Source organism: Bubalus bubalis, chromosome 3, assembly GCF_019923935.1.
Source record: "Bubalus bubalis isolate 160015118507 breed Murrah chromosome 3, NDDB_SH_1, whole genome shotgun sequence".
NCBI classification, from domain to species: domain Eukaryota; kingdom Metazoa; phylum Chordata; class Mammalia; order Artiodactyla; family Bovidae; genus Bubalus; species Bubalus bubalis.
In genome coordinates, this window is record NC_059159.1 from 1,354,200 (window position 1) to 1,367,201 (window position 13,002).

The window sequence follows — 13,002 nt, forward strand, 5'->3', positions numbered from 1 at the left end:
TCCTGTGGACTGCAGCCCACCAGGCTCCTCTGTCCATGGGGCTCTCCAGGCAGGAACACAGGACTGGGGTGCTGTGTCCTCCTCCAGGGGATCTTTCCGACCCAGGGACCAAACACAGGTCTCTTGCACGGCAGGCAGATTCTTTACCGTCTGAGCCACCGGGGAAGGCCATTTCAATGGATTGGCCTGCTCAACCGTCCAAGAAACGTGGCTGACTGCTCACCCTCTGGGAGAAAGTTTCCCTTCCCCTTCCTGAGGGACTCCTGTGAGCCCAAGAGAGGGGACTCTGTAGAATCTGATATGAGATGCTATTTCAGAGCTGAAGCCTCTGAGTTTCCCTGCAGGGCAGTAGATCCAGGTTTGGGGGACACAGCTACCCGCCCCCACTCATCTCCTGATGTGGGCAGAGCGATGGTTCAGCCCCAGTGTTTGTGGGCTAAATAAAGTAAGTGTCTGAGGTTAAAAGTGAGAGGCTCTTGAATTCTGAGGATTAAAGGTGAAGAACATAATAAGTGGTTTGGCAAACCACTTACCTTTTTTTCTACGAGGACCTTCCAGGCATCTTTTTTTTTAAGTTGTTTTTTTTTTTTTTTAATGTGACCATTCTTATAGTCTTTATTGAATTTGTTACAGTAGTGCTTCTGTTTTATGTTTTGGTTTTTGAGCTGCAAGGCCTGTGGGATCCTCACTCCCTGACCAGGGATCGAACCTGAACACCCTGCATTGGGAGGGAAAGCCTTAACCTCTGGTCCACCAGGGAAGTCTCCAGGTAACTTTTAAGAAATGTTTTATTAACCACATAACCCTTAATTTCAACCCACTGCCCAGTTCAAGCATGATCCCAGTGGACCCTTTAGGGCAACGCTTCAGGGCTTTGGGCAGAAACCAGCAGCGTCCAGCACACAGGCAGTGACCTGTGACCTCTGTTCCAGGTTCCTCCACTGCGGCTGAGACTTCAGAGCCCATCATCCTCTGTCGAGCAGCGGGTGGGGGCAGTCCCACATTGTAGTTCACTTAGCAGCACCTTCCCTGCTGGCTCAGTTGGTAAAGAATCCACCTGCAATGCAGGAGACCCCGGTTCGATCCCTGGGTCTGGAAGATCCGCTGGAGAAGGGAACAGCAACCCACTCAAGTATTCTGGCCTAGAGAATTCCATGGACTGTATAGTCAGTCCATGGGGTCGCAAAGAGTCGGACACAACTGAGCGAATTTCACTTTCACTTTGGTCTCTGCATACTGGACTTCAGGAAACCCCCACCCCCACCCAGCACAGGCCAACCCCAGACATGGCAACTGAACATGACTCCGGACACTGCTCAACGTCCCCTGTGACAAAGTTGGGCCCTGGTTGAGAACCAGTGCTCTAGAGGAATTCCACCAAGTGAGATGTCCGGCTGGCTGCCCAGGGCCCTGCAGAGACTCACCGTGGGGGCGCTCTGTCCAGCATGCTGAGTTCACAACTAGAGAAGAGCTGGGAGCGAAGGGCGACCAGGGCACAAACCTCTGGGAGCGGCCCCAGCGTGTCCACGCCACAGTCAGGCCGCCCGTGGAGGCTCCCAGCCAACGGCCTTACAGCGGGGTCCAAATGCACAGCCACCCTCAAAAGACACAGGCTCAAGGACACCCCAGCAAACTCGCCAAGACGTTCCTGGAACTGCTCCGCCATCCGGGACCCCTGCCCCCCGCCTCCCCAAAGGTCGGCCCTGCGCTGTGGTCCGAGAGCCCCACCCCTTTCTCCAGCAATTCCCCTAGCAGTTCCCTGGTCCACCTCATCCCACCTTGCCCTCTGCTTCTGGGTGGATCTGAGCAAGCCTGGCACTCCAGGAGGATGTCTTTCCCAGCCCCCTCTTCCTGTGTGGTGGCCCAGCCCCAAGCTCCCCCTGAGGAGCTCAGTTGATGAGGGCATCAAGCACAAACCAATTATACATGCAGGGAGCTCTTAGAGGCGATTCAGTTCTCTTGGTGCAGAAAACCAAGACCTGAGTTTATCGCATAAATAAGATCTCATAAAGGGCTTCCCAGGTGGCTGCTGCTGCTACGTCTCTTCAGTCGTGTCCGACTCTGTGCAACCCCAGAGACGGCAGCCCACCAGGCTCCCCCGTCCCTGGGATTCTCCAGGCAAGAACACTGGAGTGGGCTGCCATTTCCTTCTCCCAGGTGGTACTAGTGGTAAAGAACCCACCTGCCAACGCAGAAGATGCAGGAGATCCAGGGTTCGATCCCTGAATCAGGAAGATCCCCTGGAGGAGAGCATGGCAACCCATTCCAGTAGTCTTGCCTGGAGAATCCCCTGGGCAGAGGAGCCTGGGGGGCTACAGTCCATGGGGTTGCAAAAGAGTTGGACACGACTAGAGGGACTTAGCAGGCGAGAACTCATAGATAGCTTATAAAACTAGATGTACGCTAGCATTCCGATCCAAAAACACTTAGACAAGGTAACCTTTTATTGGTTTTAAGGCAGCAAGTCAAGTCCTCTGGTCCACATGCCTTTCTTCTGATGACAAGAGGAAAGATGGGGGCAAGGGAAAGGCTGGCCATGGGGCACCCACCCGGAGCACTCTTCTGCAGAGTCCACCCATCTTGTCCCTCCGGCCCCCACGTGTGATCTTCGTGCACTCTGGTCCCAGAGACATCGGGTCCCGTGGCCCCATCCTGCAGAGTCTGTGGGAGCGACTTCCTGGCCCAAGGCCCCAGGCTCAGCCAGCGTGGCCCTCTGCGGGGCTCTCCCAGGGGCAGATGACCTCCTTTTCTGTGGCCTGGTCACCTCGTGCTCCGGGGCCCGGGTCCTCCGAGTCCATCAGACAGGCCCCGCTTCCCATAGGCACGTCCATCTTGATCTGGAAAAAGCTTCAGACACACGAGCAGAGCAGTGTGTGGAGACGGAAGGTCACCACACCCGGCTCACCCGACCCCCCGAGGCACAGACCCAGGTGCCTTTCTGGAAGCTGTGTGTGCAGTGACCCGCTCGGGGCTGGGGGGGGACCCCTTTCACTGGGTGTCGAGGGAGGCTCTGTTTTCCTGCTGAATGAAGGATAATTCAGAGAACGCTTTATTTCCCTTTTCAAGGGGCTTCAGTTTTTTCGGTTTTGATGAATTCCAGATATTCCTTAGAACATACCAGGACCCAGGCCTCAGCCCCTTTAAACTGCCTTCTAATAAAGTGATGGCCACTGAGCACAGAGGTTTTCAAAAGCCCCAAGACTGCTGTGGCCACAAGCTAGAGCGTTCCCTCAGCAGGGCCCATCGGGAGGGATCAACAGACAAGTTCTTTCCCCCTGGATCCCCCCACCCCTGATGCACTGTGCACAGCCGAGGTTGGAGACTTGGGTATCCATGGCAACCTACGGCCTCAGCATGGAGCCGCCGTCTCCAAGACCATGCGTGGCAGAAACGCAGGAGCATGGCGGAGGGTGGAGGGGTGCTCCGCGATGTCTCCCCCAAGACCAAACAAAGGTGGGGCTGCCTTTGTGTTGCACTGTCCGTAACTCTTCTTTCTGCCCAGGAGCTCGGAGCCCTCAAGTGCAGCCCGGAGCCCCTGTTCTTCACCAGAGAGCTGCCTCGGGGCAAGGGGCTCTCAGAGGTCCGTCTTGCTTTGCCGCCCATAGTGGGGATAACAGGGGCCAGCCCTGATGGAGGCTGCACACTGTCAGCACCCTGTAGCCCCCCTGAGTGCTCCCCAGGGCAGATGTGTGCAGGAGTGGGTTGGGGAGGGGAGGCCCCCCCAGGCAGGGGAGGGGACCGGGGCCCAGCACCACCTGTGGGTCCCACCACTGCCACTGAAATTCCCGACCTTTTAAAAATGCAACAAACTCATTAGGCCAAGGTTTTAGGTGGGGCAGGGTGAGTGGAAGAGGATTGCGTTGTTGTTTAGTTACTAAGTCATGTCTGACTCTTTGCGACCCCATGGACTGTAGCCCACCAGGCCCCTCAGTCCATGGAATTCTCCAGGCTGGAATACTGGAGCGGTTAGCCATTCCCTCCTCCAGGGATCAAACCTGGGTCTCCTGCATTGCAGATGGATTCTTTACCACTGAGCCACCAGAGAAGCCTGGAAGAGCATGTTAATAGAAAGGGGGAAAGATGGAAAAGAAAAACAATCCCATGGACTGTATAGTCCAAGGGGACAAAAAGAGTCGGACTTAGCTGAATTACTTTCACGTCACTTCACTTTCCTTTCCCCTAGAAAGACCGCAGAGGGCAGCGCTGAGTCTGGAAAGGGTCTGGAGGTCAAAGGTTTGTCCATGGGGTCTGCTTTCCAGAATCCTCCTCCTCACCCAGCACTCTCCCCCCTCCATCTGCCCAGCCCCCAGGCCCTAGACCCCAGACCACAGAACCTGGGTCCTCATCAGACACCCGTGTGCACACATACACACAATCCTGTGTGCGCACACACACACACACAATCCCCATGTGCACACAATCCCCGTGTGCACACACACAATCCGGTATGCACACACACACTCCCCATGTGCACACACACACATTCCGTGCACACACACACAATCCCCATGTGCACACACACACAATCCCATGTGCACACACACACTCCCCATGTTCACACACACAAAATCCGTGCGCACACACACATACTCCCCATGTGCACACACACACAATCCGTGCACACACACACACTCCCCATGTGCACACACACACACACTCCCCATGTGCACACACACAATCCCCATGTTCACACACACAAAATCCCCGTGTGCACACACAATCTCCGTGTGCACACAATCTCATGCACACACACAATCCCCGTGTGTGCACACTCCGCATGTGCACACACATAATTCCGTGTGTACACACACACTCCCCGTGTGTGCACACACAAATCCCATGTCCACACACACTCCGTGTGCACACACACAATCCCCGTGTGCACACATACACACAATCCCATGTGCACACACACAATCCCGTGTGCACACACGCACACAATCCCCGTGTACACACACACTCTCCATGTGTGCACACAGAATCCCCATGTGCGCACACACACAATCCCGTGTGCACACACACTCCCCATGTGCGCACACACACAATCCCATGTGCACACACACACACTCCCATGCACGCACACACAATCCCTGTGTGCGCACACACACAATTCATGTGCACACACACAATCCCCGAGTGCACACACACACAATCCCCATGTGTGTGCGCACACTCCCCATGAGCACGCGTGCACACACACACACACTACCCACTCCATCCTTACTTGGCTGCTCTCCGGGGCCTCGGTCGTGATAGCTGCCGGCTGGCATCCCCCAGGGGCTGCACCTTGCCGTGGGACATAGCGGGACACTTTGGGGAGAGCCGGGCGAAGACCGGGGAAGCCAAACAGCCTCGTCTCAGGAACCGCCCGAGGGACAGGCGCACGCGCGCCTTGGGCTGGGCCCGGGGCCGGGGCTGATCCATGGAGGCCCCGCAGACCGCCCCTGACACGCCGGCCTCCCGCTTCTGCTCGGACCCCGGGGAGCCCTCCAGGGCCACGCTGATGGGTGAGGGACAGACGGTGCTGCTGGGCCTCCGGATGAAGCGGCTGGGCGAGCGGAAGGGCCTTCCAGGGGAGCGGCAGCTTTGGGAGAAGGGGCTGGAGGGAGACGGGGGCGCGCAGGTTCCGGTGTACACAGCCAGATGGGGACTGGGAGCCAGCCGCTGGCCGGGCTGCAGAGAAGGAGAGAGACGGGGAGTGAGGGCACAGCTGGCCCCGCCGCGGGCTGCCCCCTGCCCATTCGGCCCCTTCCAGGCTGGAGCCCAGGCCCGTCCGGTTGCCCCTGGGGACCAGGGAGGGGTGCCCCGAGCCCCCTGAGAGAATGGCACAGCCTCGAACAGGCTTCCCCAAGCCCTGGCCGCCTCCCCAGGGCACAGCTGGAGGCTCCTCCAGGCCTGGGAGCTGGCAGCGGGCTGGGGTTTCCCCTCGACCATCAACTCCACTCTCCACAAGCATGGGCTCCACCCACCGAGCATCATCCTGTCTCCGCCCTGCCTTGGTGCCACCTGTGGTCTGCAGGCATGTAAAACCCTTTCCACAGAGCACTGGAGGTGGCGCAAGGAGCCCTGACTTGTGCGGACCCTTCCAGGCCTGAGACCTGCCGCCGCGTCCTGAGCCCCGACACTCATCCACCGCCACCCTCTCCTGCGCCTCCCACGGGCACCGCAGCAGGGCCTGGGCCCCCGGGGGAGGAGGAGACTGGAAATACAGATAAGGCGGCTCCTTGAGGCAACCGCCCTGGGCGGCTTTGGCCCTGGGTCCCCGACCAGCGGGGCCGGTCAGCTGAAGGAGCCCGAGAGCTCCGTGCGAGTAGATGGGGGCATCAGGATCCAAGTCCTGGGCAGGGAAGCTCGCTTGTCTCGCCTCTCCCCCGCTGGGTTTGTGTCCCCCAGGGCCTGCCGCCGCAGCCGTGCAGCACTTGGCAGCCCGGTGTGGTCCGGGCTGGGGGCTGGGCCGGTCCTGGGCCGTGCCGGGAGAGGTGGACCAAAACTGCCTCCAAGAGAGGACTGGCCTCAGGGAAGCACAAGCCCTCTGTGAAGCCATCCCAGCCCCACGGCCCAGAGCGGGTGTCTGTCCTGGGGGCCTGGGCATCGCCTGGGCCCGAAGGAGGGTGGCTGCGGGCCCCAGCCTGAAGAGGGAAGGGTGGGCAGGCAGACTCCCAGCAGCCCTCAGAAGAAAAGCAAGGCCTGGAGACCACTGGGGCTTAGCCCTTGGGGTGGGGTGGGGGCCCCACGGGGGCCCCACCCTCTCCCACTTGCTCCCTGAAGCTCAAGCAAGATTCTGAAACAGCAGCTCGCAGCCACCAATGCTGATCCACTGCTCAGACAGGCCTACCAACCAGAGCCAAGGCCCTGACCCAGGGCCACTGGGTTATTATGCTTACTAATCACCATCGTGATTATTATTAACATGCTTGAGAAGCTCAGAAATTTGAGTTTCTGGCCTGCAAACTTGATGTGAATTATTGCAGGTACCTCCAGAGCAGCTAACACTTACTATGCCCATTTTACAGATGAGAAAGCTAAGGCTTCCAGGAGCCAAGCCCAGGAACGCAGGGACGGTCAGCAGGCTTTGCAACTGGGCTCACTGGCTCCACAGTTAACATGTGTGATGCCCAATGGATGCTTACAGGTCAGCATCGCACGGGGTGTCCGTTATAAATGCAGACCCCAGACTCACCCCAGACTCACCGGAGGGGAACCTGAGTTGGGGGACAAAGCCTCACAAACACCGAGGGCACTGCTTTGCAAGTAAGCAAGAGCCAGGTCGTGTGAGGAGCTGAGCCCTGTGCTTCTGACGCCGCCTCCTACAGGGACTCACGTCTCCCCTGCAGGACAGTCTGCAGGGAATGGCCGTGATGGAGGGTTTGGGAGGTGACTGTCAGGTATGTGGCCCTGCGGGTTATGAAGACCTGCTCTGTGCCAGTTCCCTGCGAATCTACAACTGCCCCGTTTTAGAGACCAGAATGTTGAGGGCGGAGCGGTTTGGGACCATCCCCAGGCTCCCACTGCAAACCGGTGACTGCAGAACGTAGAACTTTAAGGTGGCCACCAAGACCTCAGGATGGGTGTGAACTGTGAACGTGCTGGGCAGTCACCCCCATGATCATGCCGTGAGATATGGCATAGGTGACTCTGAATCGTTCCGGTGACACTGAGCTCTTCACCTGAACCCTTCAATCCTGAGTCTAGAAGCCAGAGACAGAAGTCAGAGAGGCTCGTGATAAAAATCCAACGAGCCGGGGTTCTCCATGGTTGGCTTTGAAGATGGAGAGTGGGGAGCAGGTGGTAAGGAGTTTGGGCAGCTTCTGGAAGCTGAGAGCAACCAGCAAAAAATGGGGCCCTGGGTCCTACAACAAGAGATGGGATCCTTCCAACAACCTGGAAGCAGACTCTTCCTGAGCCCCCGGTGAGAACTCACACAGCCCGAGACACCTTGACGGTGTGCCCGGAAATCCTGCGAAGCCTCACCCAGCCAACCGCGAGCTCATAAATCGTGGCCGTTGGTGCGAACTTGCTACTCGGCGATTGTTAACTCTTACCGTGACCAAATGAGACTCTGACCCCAGGTCCGTGTAACCCTCAAAGCCCTTGCTTGCCTACTGATTCACATTGCCAGCCTGTTGCCTACAGGGTTTGGGCAGGACTTGGGGTGCTGGGCCAATATGCCAAACTGAGACCAGGCTTTGTTCAGAGAGACAGGAGGTGGGGCAGCAAGGTTCTCCTTCCTCCAGTTCACCAAGGACACCTGCGCCTCAGGGCATCACCTTAAACCTCACTCATTCAGCCTGTGATCAACTCCTGTTATGATCCCACTTCACAGATTAAAACACTGAGGCCCACAGAGATGAGGCAGCCTGACCCAGGGGACTTCATGGCACGCACCCCCACCCGACTCCAGGCTCTCCCGCAGCCCACCCCCCTCCCCCAGCACCTGCTCCTCCCCGGGGTGAACGACAGGACAGGTAAAGAGGCAGCTCTCGTCCAGCTTCACTCACCTGTCCTGAGAAGGTCCTTCCTTCTGGGTGAGCAGCCCTGGACACAGCCCAACAGGCCCTGGACACTCGAGCAAGATGCCTCTTCCTCCCGCTTCCACCACGATCCCCGGTTGCCACAGCCCCGGCAGCCCAGGCCACACCCACTGCGGGCGTGAAACAGCAAAGCAGCGCGTGCAAGGTGCATGGCAGAGAAATGGTGCGACAGAGACACAGTGATGGCGAGCTCAGCTTCGCTTTGTGCTGTTTATTTTCCCAGGAGAACGCGATGGCGTGGAGCAGGCCGCTGACATGAGAGCACGAGCTCAGGCTTTCATGAAAGGCAAAGCAGATGGTACAGGGATGCCATTCACGTCCCATCCAGAAGCCAGCTGGGAATTTGGAGGAGACCCTGCGGCCACTTCCTGGGAGCAGGCAGGAGGAGGGGGCCACCTTCCAGGCTGCATGCTCTGCACCAGTCCCCCCTTCCCGCCCCCTCTCACTCTCCCCGTCTCTGCTGTCCCCCAAAGCAAGTGAGCACACTTGACCCCACGGTGGAAAATCCACACGAGCCAACTCCCCGTTTCTTCTGTCTGTCATCTCCTCTGCCCACCCCAGTGTCAGCCTTCCCACCACGGCCTGATCAGTCATTGCCTGCTGCTGGTCAGCCCTCACCCAGGAACTGCGGACAGGCCACAGGACAGTGACGCCCTGCTCTCCTCCCCTCGGATATATCCTAGTGGTCCCTGGAGGGCCAGATTCTCAGCGAGGACAGAGGCAAGACGGTGTGGGTCAACAGGGCTTTAAATGCCCTAAATAATAAAGAATGGTAGGTCACTGTACTGGGCAACACGGACATGCAAGGGAGCATGCGCTTCAAGAGCGTGAAGCTGCTAGGAATGGTGGTGACGGGGAGGACGATGGTGGTGACGCTGGTGGAGGTGACGCTGGTGGTGACGCTGGTGGAGGTGATGCTGGTGATGATGATGGAGGTGACGGTGGAGGTGACGCTGGTGGAGGTGGTGAGAATGAGTGAGGACAGTAACAATAACAATGGATGTGACGCCGCTCACAGCAGCCAGCATCTGCTGAGCACTCACGCCGGGCATTTCCCAAAGCACTCTACTCGACTCTCTAGCCCGTGTATTTCCACTCAACGCTCACAACAAAAGCAGTCTTTTCTCTAAAAGCCAAGCTTCACACTGGAATTCTACAGAGACAACCCTGGCACTCTGTAGCACAACTTACCTTCTAGCATCAGATACACCCCATATGGGTAGAGAAACTCAGACTGTTTAAAATATGGTAATAACAGAATTGAGAAGGTGCCTAAGTACAGGGCATAATAAGGAGCATGACACTAATTTAAATGTAGCAACAATATTGTCCAGATAAATACTGTTTTTATATCATTGAGAGTCAAAGAGGCCCTGTGGGGCTAACAGGGATGGAGAGCAGAGACTAAGCTGGCAGGGGCGGGGCCCGCGGCTGGAGTCCAGAAGCAGACACGCTTCCAAAACCTCAAAACTGGGGAGGGACCTGTGGTTTCTTCCTACAGAACATGAGAATTTCCAAGTGGACCCCTTGAGTCCCCAGGCCAGACAGTTGTCCGTCCCCAGGTTCTTCCAGCACGTCCGTGTCACGCACTGCCCAGCCTGGATGCGCTCACACCCTCATCAGCCCCGTGAGGGCAGAAGACATCTGTCCACGTTTGCAGCTGGGCCAGAGCCCCCACCACAGGCCCGCACACAAAGCAGGCATTTAAAATCCATCGGTGGGTGTGGATTAAGAGGCACAAACTACTGGGTATAAAATAAGCCGGGTGCCAGGGCGTGATGCACAGCACGGGGTCACGGCCAACGCTTCACAATAACTTTAGACAGAGTACAACCCATAAAAATACTGAATCACTCTGCTGTACACATGAAGCCAACATAATATATAACCTCACTCTACTCTAATAATAATAGAATAAAAGACATGTGTGGAGCGTGACTGCTGCCATCCAGAAGTGAAGACATTTGTCATCCACCTTCCTTCAGATGGGCTCACGTGTCCAGTAAAGAATGACAACCTACTTGGTTGACATGCCTACGCCTCTGCTTGGATTGTGGGGTCCTTGTGTATCTGACATGAGGTTTCCAGCAGCATCTCTGCCAGACCTACTACGTGTCTGACCCGGAGCACCCAGTACTCTGCTGGAGGATGAGTCGCGTGAAGCAGACATGTCTCACAAGTGAGGAATGGGCAGGTGAACGGCTGAGTCACAGATGAACAAGACACACTCCATGACCTGAAGGTTCAAGGTGCACTTCGACACGCCCACCAGCCACCCCCACTCTGCTGGGTGCACAACCTCAGCTCACACACGGTAACTACGAGGGGTGGCAAATACCTCCAGATCATGCTCCGCAAACTTTCCCGTTAAAGTAGGACAAACAGCAGGAGAGCCAGGGAGCCATACTGTCCCAGGAGTCTGAGGGCAGAGCCTGAATCTGCCACAGCCAGGCATGAGATGGCTTTGATGTCTCAAATTTCATCTTAAAAATTCATGTACATCTTGCAGTCTAATTCATAATATATTCATGATTATTTTAATGTGAAATTTTAAAAATTATCTATCTTTCCTCCCATTCCAAATCTTCAAGTAAAACTGATGCTCCAGGCTGGGTATCCTCCTGGAATTCACTGAGTCTGGTCTAAGAAGCATGGATCTGGCCCCAACGCCTCAGTTCACAAATCACAAAGCATAGAGGTGAAGAGACTTGCTGAAGACTACCTGGCTAACAGGAGAATGAGGACCAAAGCCTAGGAGGCCTTCTCCAAACCCAAGGCTCTGCCCACTCATCCATCGACTTATCCCTCCATCCATCCATCCATCCATCCACCCACTCATCAATTCATCCATCCATCCATTCACATAATGCATTGATGCAGAACTAATTAGATCTAAAGCCTTAGACTCCACATGGTGAGGTATTGTCCCCCACTCAGGTCAGTTTACAAAAGGTTCATCACCTGGAATTTCTCCTTGAGGTGCCCCCCCCCCATAGGAGGACTCCAGCATTCTTCAAAGGAGAGAGAAACAAAGCGCCTCTAGTTGCTCTTTCAGAGTGTAAGCTGGTCTCTGACTGGGAGCAGCGAGTACCGCCCCACCACAGGCTCACCTAATCTAAAGCTACAAAGAAAGGAAGCACCAACATCTAGAAAATAACCCGAAGAGAACTATCTTTGACTCTGACTCACTTTGAAAATGTCACAGACCTCCAACCATCCCTCCTTCTACGAATGAAGACATCAGCACTTTCATCCTTTGTCCAGAAAGATGCTCCGTGTTACCTGGACCCATCCTGAGGCCTCCAGCCTGAGTCCTTCATTCCTACAAGCTACTAATTTCCCCTGGCATCGTGTAACAGGGGGAGAGGAGGCAAAAACGAAGGAGAGACCCGGCCAGCCTTCAAAACTCATCCTGAGAACAGGCTCAACAGAACTGTGTCAGCAGAGCTGCTCTGGGCTGGTTTGACGAGGAACCTTGAAGCAGCCCCTTGGGGGGAGGGCGGGGGGCGGGTCTCCAACTGCTTTAGAGAAAAAGTCTAACTTGGAGAGACTGGAGGAGGAGCTTCCTGAAGCCACTGGACACAAACAAAAAACCTGCCTGAAAGAACTACGCGGAGGGGTGGGGAGGGCCCTTCTGAACGTCCTAAAGCCAGTGGCGGTTCAGGAGGCGGCTTTTCTCTCTGGCTCTCACCCCAAGTGGTCCGGAGGGAAGCAGGCAGATGTCACAGCTATGGAGTCAGGTGCCCAAGCCCCTGCCTTTGCCCACCTGAGGCCACGGCGAGCTGGAGGGGTAGTGGGAAGCCCAGGACGGGGGTCTGAGGAATCAGTGTGAACCCGAGCGGCCCACCGCCCCACAAACACAGAAAGGCCTCCTCCAGCCCTGCCTCCCCCACCCCGGGAGGAAGCAAGTGTGGATTTATTTGGGAGGCGGCTCTTTTCTGAGTTGGCTCCTGCGGTCCAGCTTGCTCATGACCTGGGTGATGTCCACCGTGGTGGCCGCCTCCCGCGCCTTGGCTTCCTCTTCCAGCTGCCGGAGGATGACGGGGCTGGGGCTGGAGCGCAGGTGCCGCCGCAGGAACGGGAGACTCGAGCTGGAAGGGAGGAGGGGGTGGTCGGCGGAGCGCAGCACTGGACACCTGGTGGGGCGAGGCCGGCCTCTGGCGGCCCCTCATCCTCCCGGAGAACCTCAAGGGGGACCCTCGGAGGCCCCCCAGCCATGGGAGGATGGGGCCTGAATGAGCCCCAGCTGCCATTAGTTCTTAGAGGCCGCCAGAGGGCTTGGGCAGCACCGAGCACAGACCACCCGCCACAGTGTCTGGAAACCAACGTGTCCCCTTAGCTTCCTAGAGGTTCTTCTGGAAAGAAAGGGACAAGGGGGCCTGGGTACTGGAAGCCCAAGGGCTCTCGCCCCCCGGGGAGAACTGGAGCATTTGTTCTCAAAAGTCAAGGTTCTGGTAAGGAAGGAAAGTGC

General features: G+C 56.8%; 1 protein-coding gene across 5 annotated transcripts in view; it reads right to left on the reverse strand.

Annotated features, from left to right (window-relative positions):
* Nucleotides 1-2,409: 2,409 nt before the first annotated feature.
* The window catches only part of RGS9 (regulator of G protein signaling 9), a 63,715-nt gene continuing 53,122 nt past the window's right edge, over nucleotides 2,410-13,002 (reverse strand). For 4 of the 5 annotated variants that reach the window (XM_044938484.2, XM_006061892.4, XM_044938483.2 and 1 more), the window contains 3 exons: nucleotides 12,505-12,622; nucleotides 5,225-5,673; nucleotides 2,410-2,847 (listed from right to left, as the gene is read on the reverse strand). In XM_044938484.2, coding sequence (XP_044794419.2) covers nucleotides 2,697-2,847; nucleotides 5,225-5,673; nucleotides 12,505-12,622 — 718 coding nt within the window. In that variant the 3' untranslated portion in view covers nucleotides 2,410-2,696. Of the gene's footprint in view, nucleotides 2,848-5,224; nucleotides 5,674-11,054; nucleotides 12,623-13,002 lie in introns of those variants that run through there. The other variant, XM_045164730.1, reaches the window with a different exon arrangement.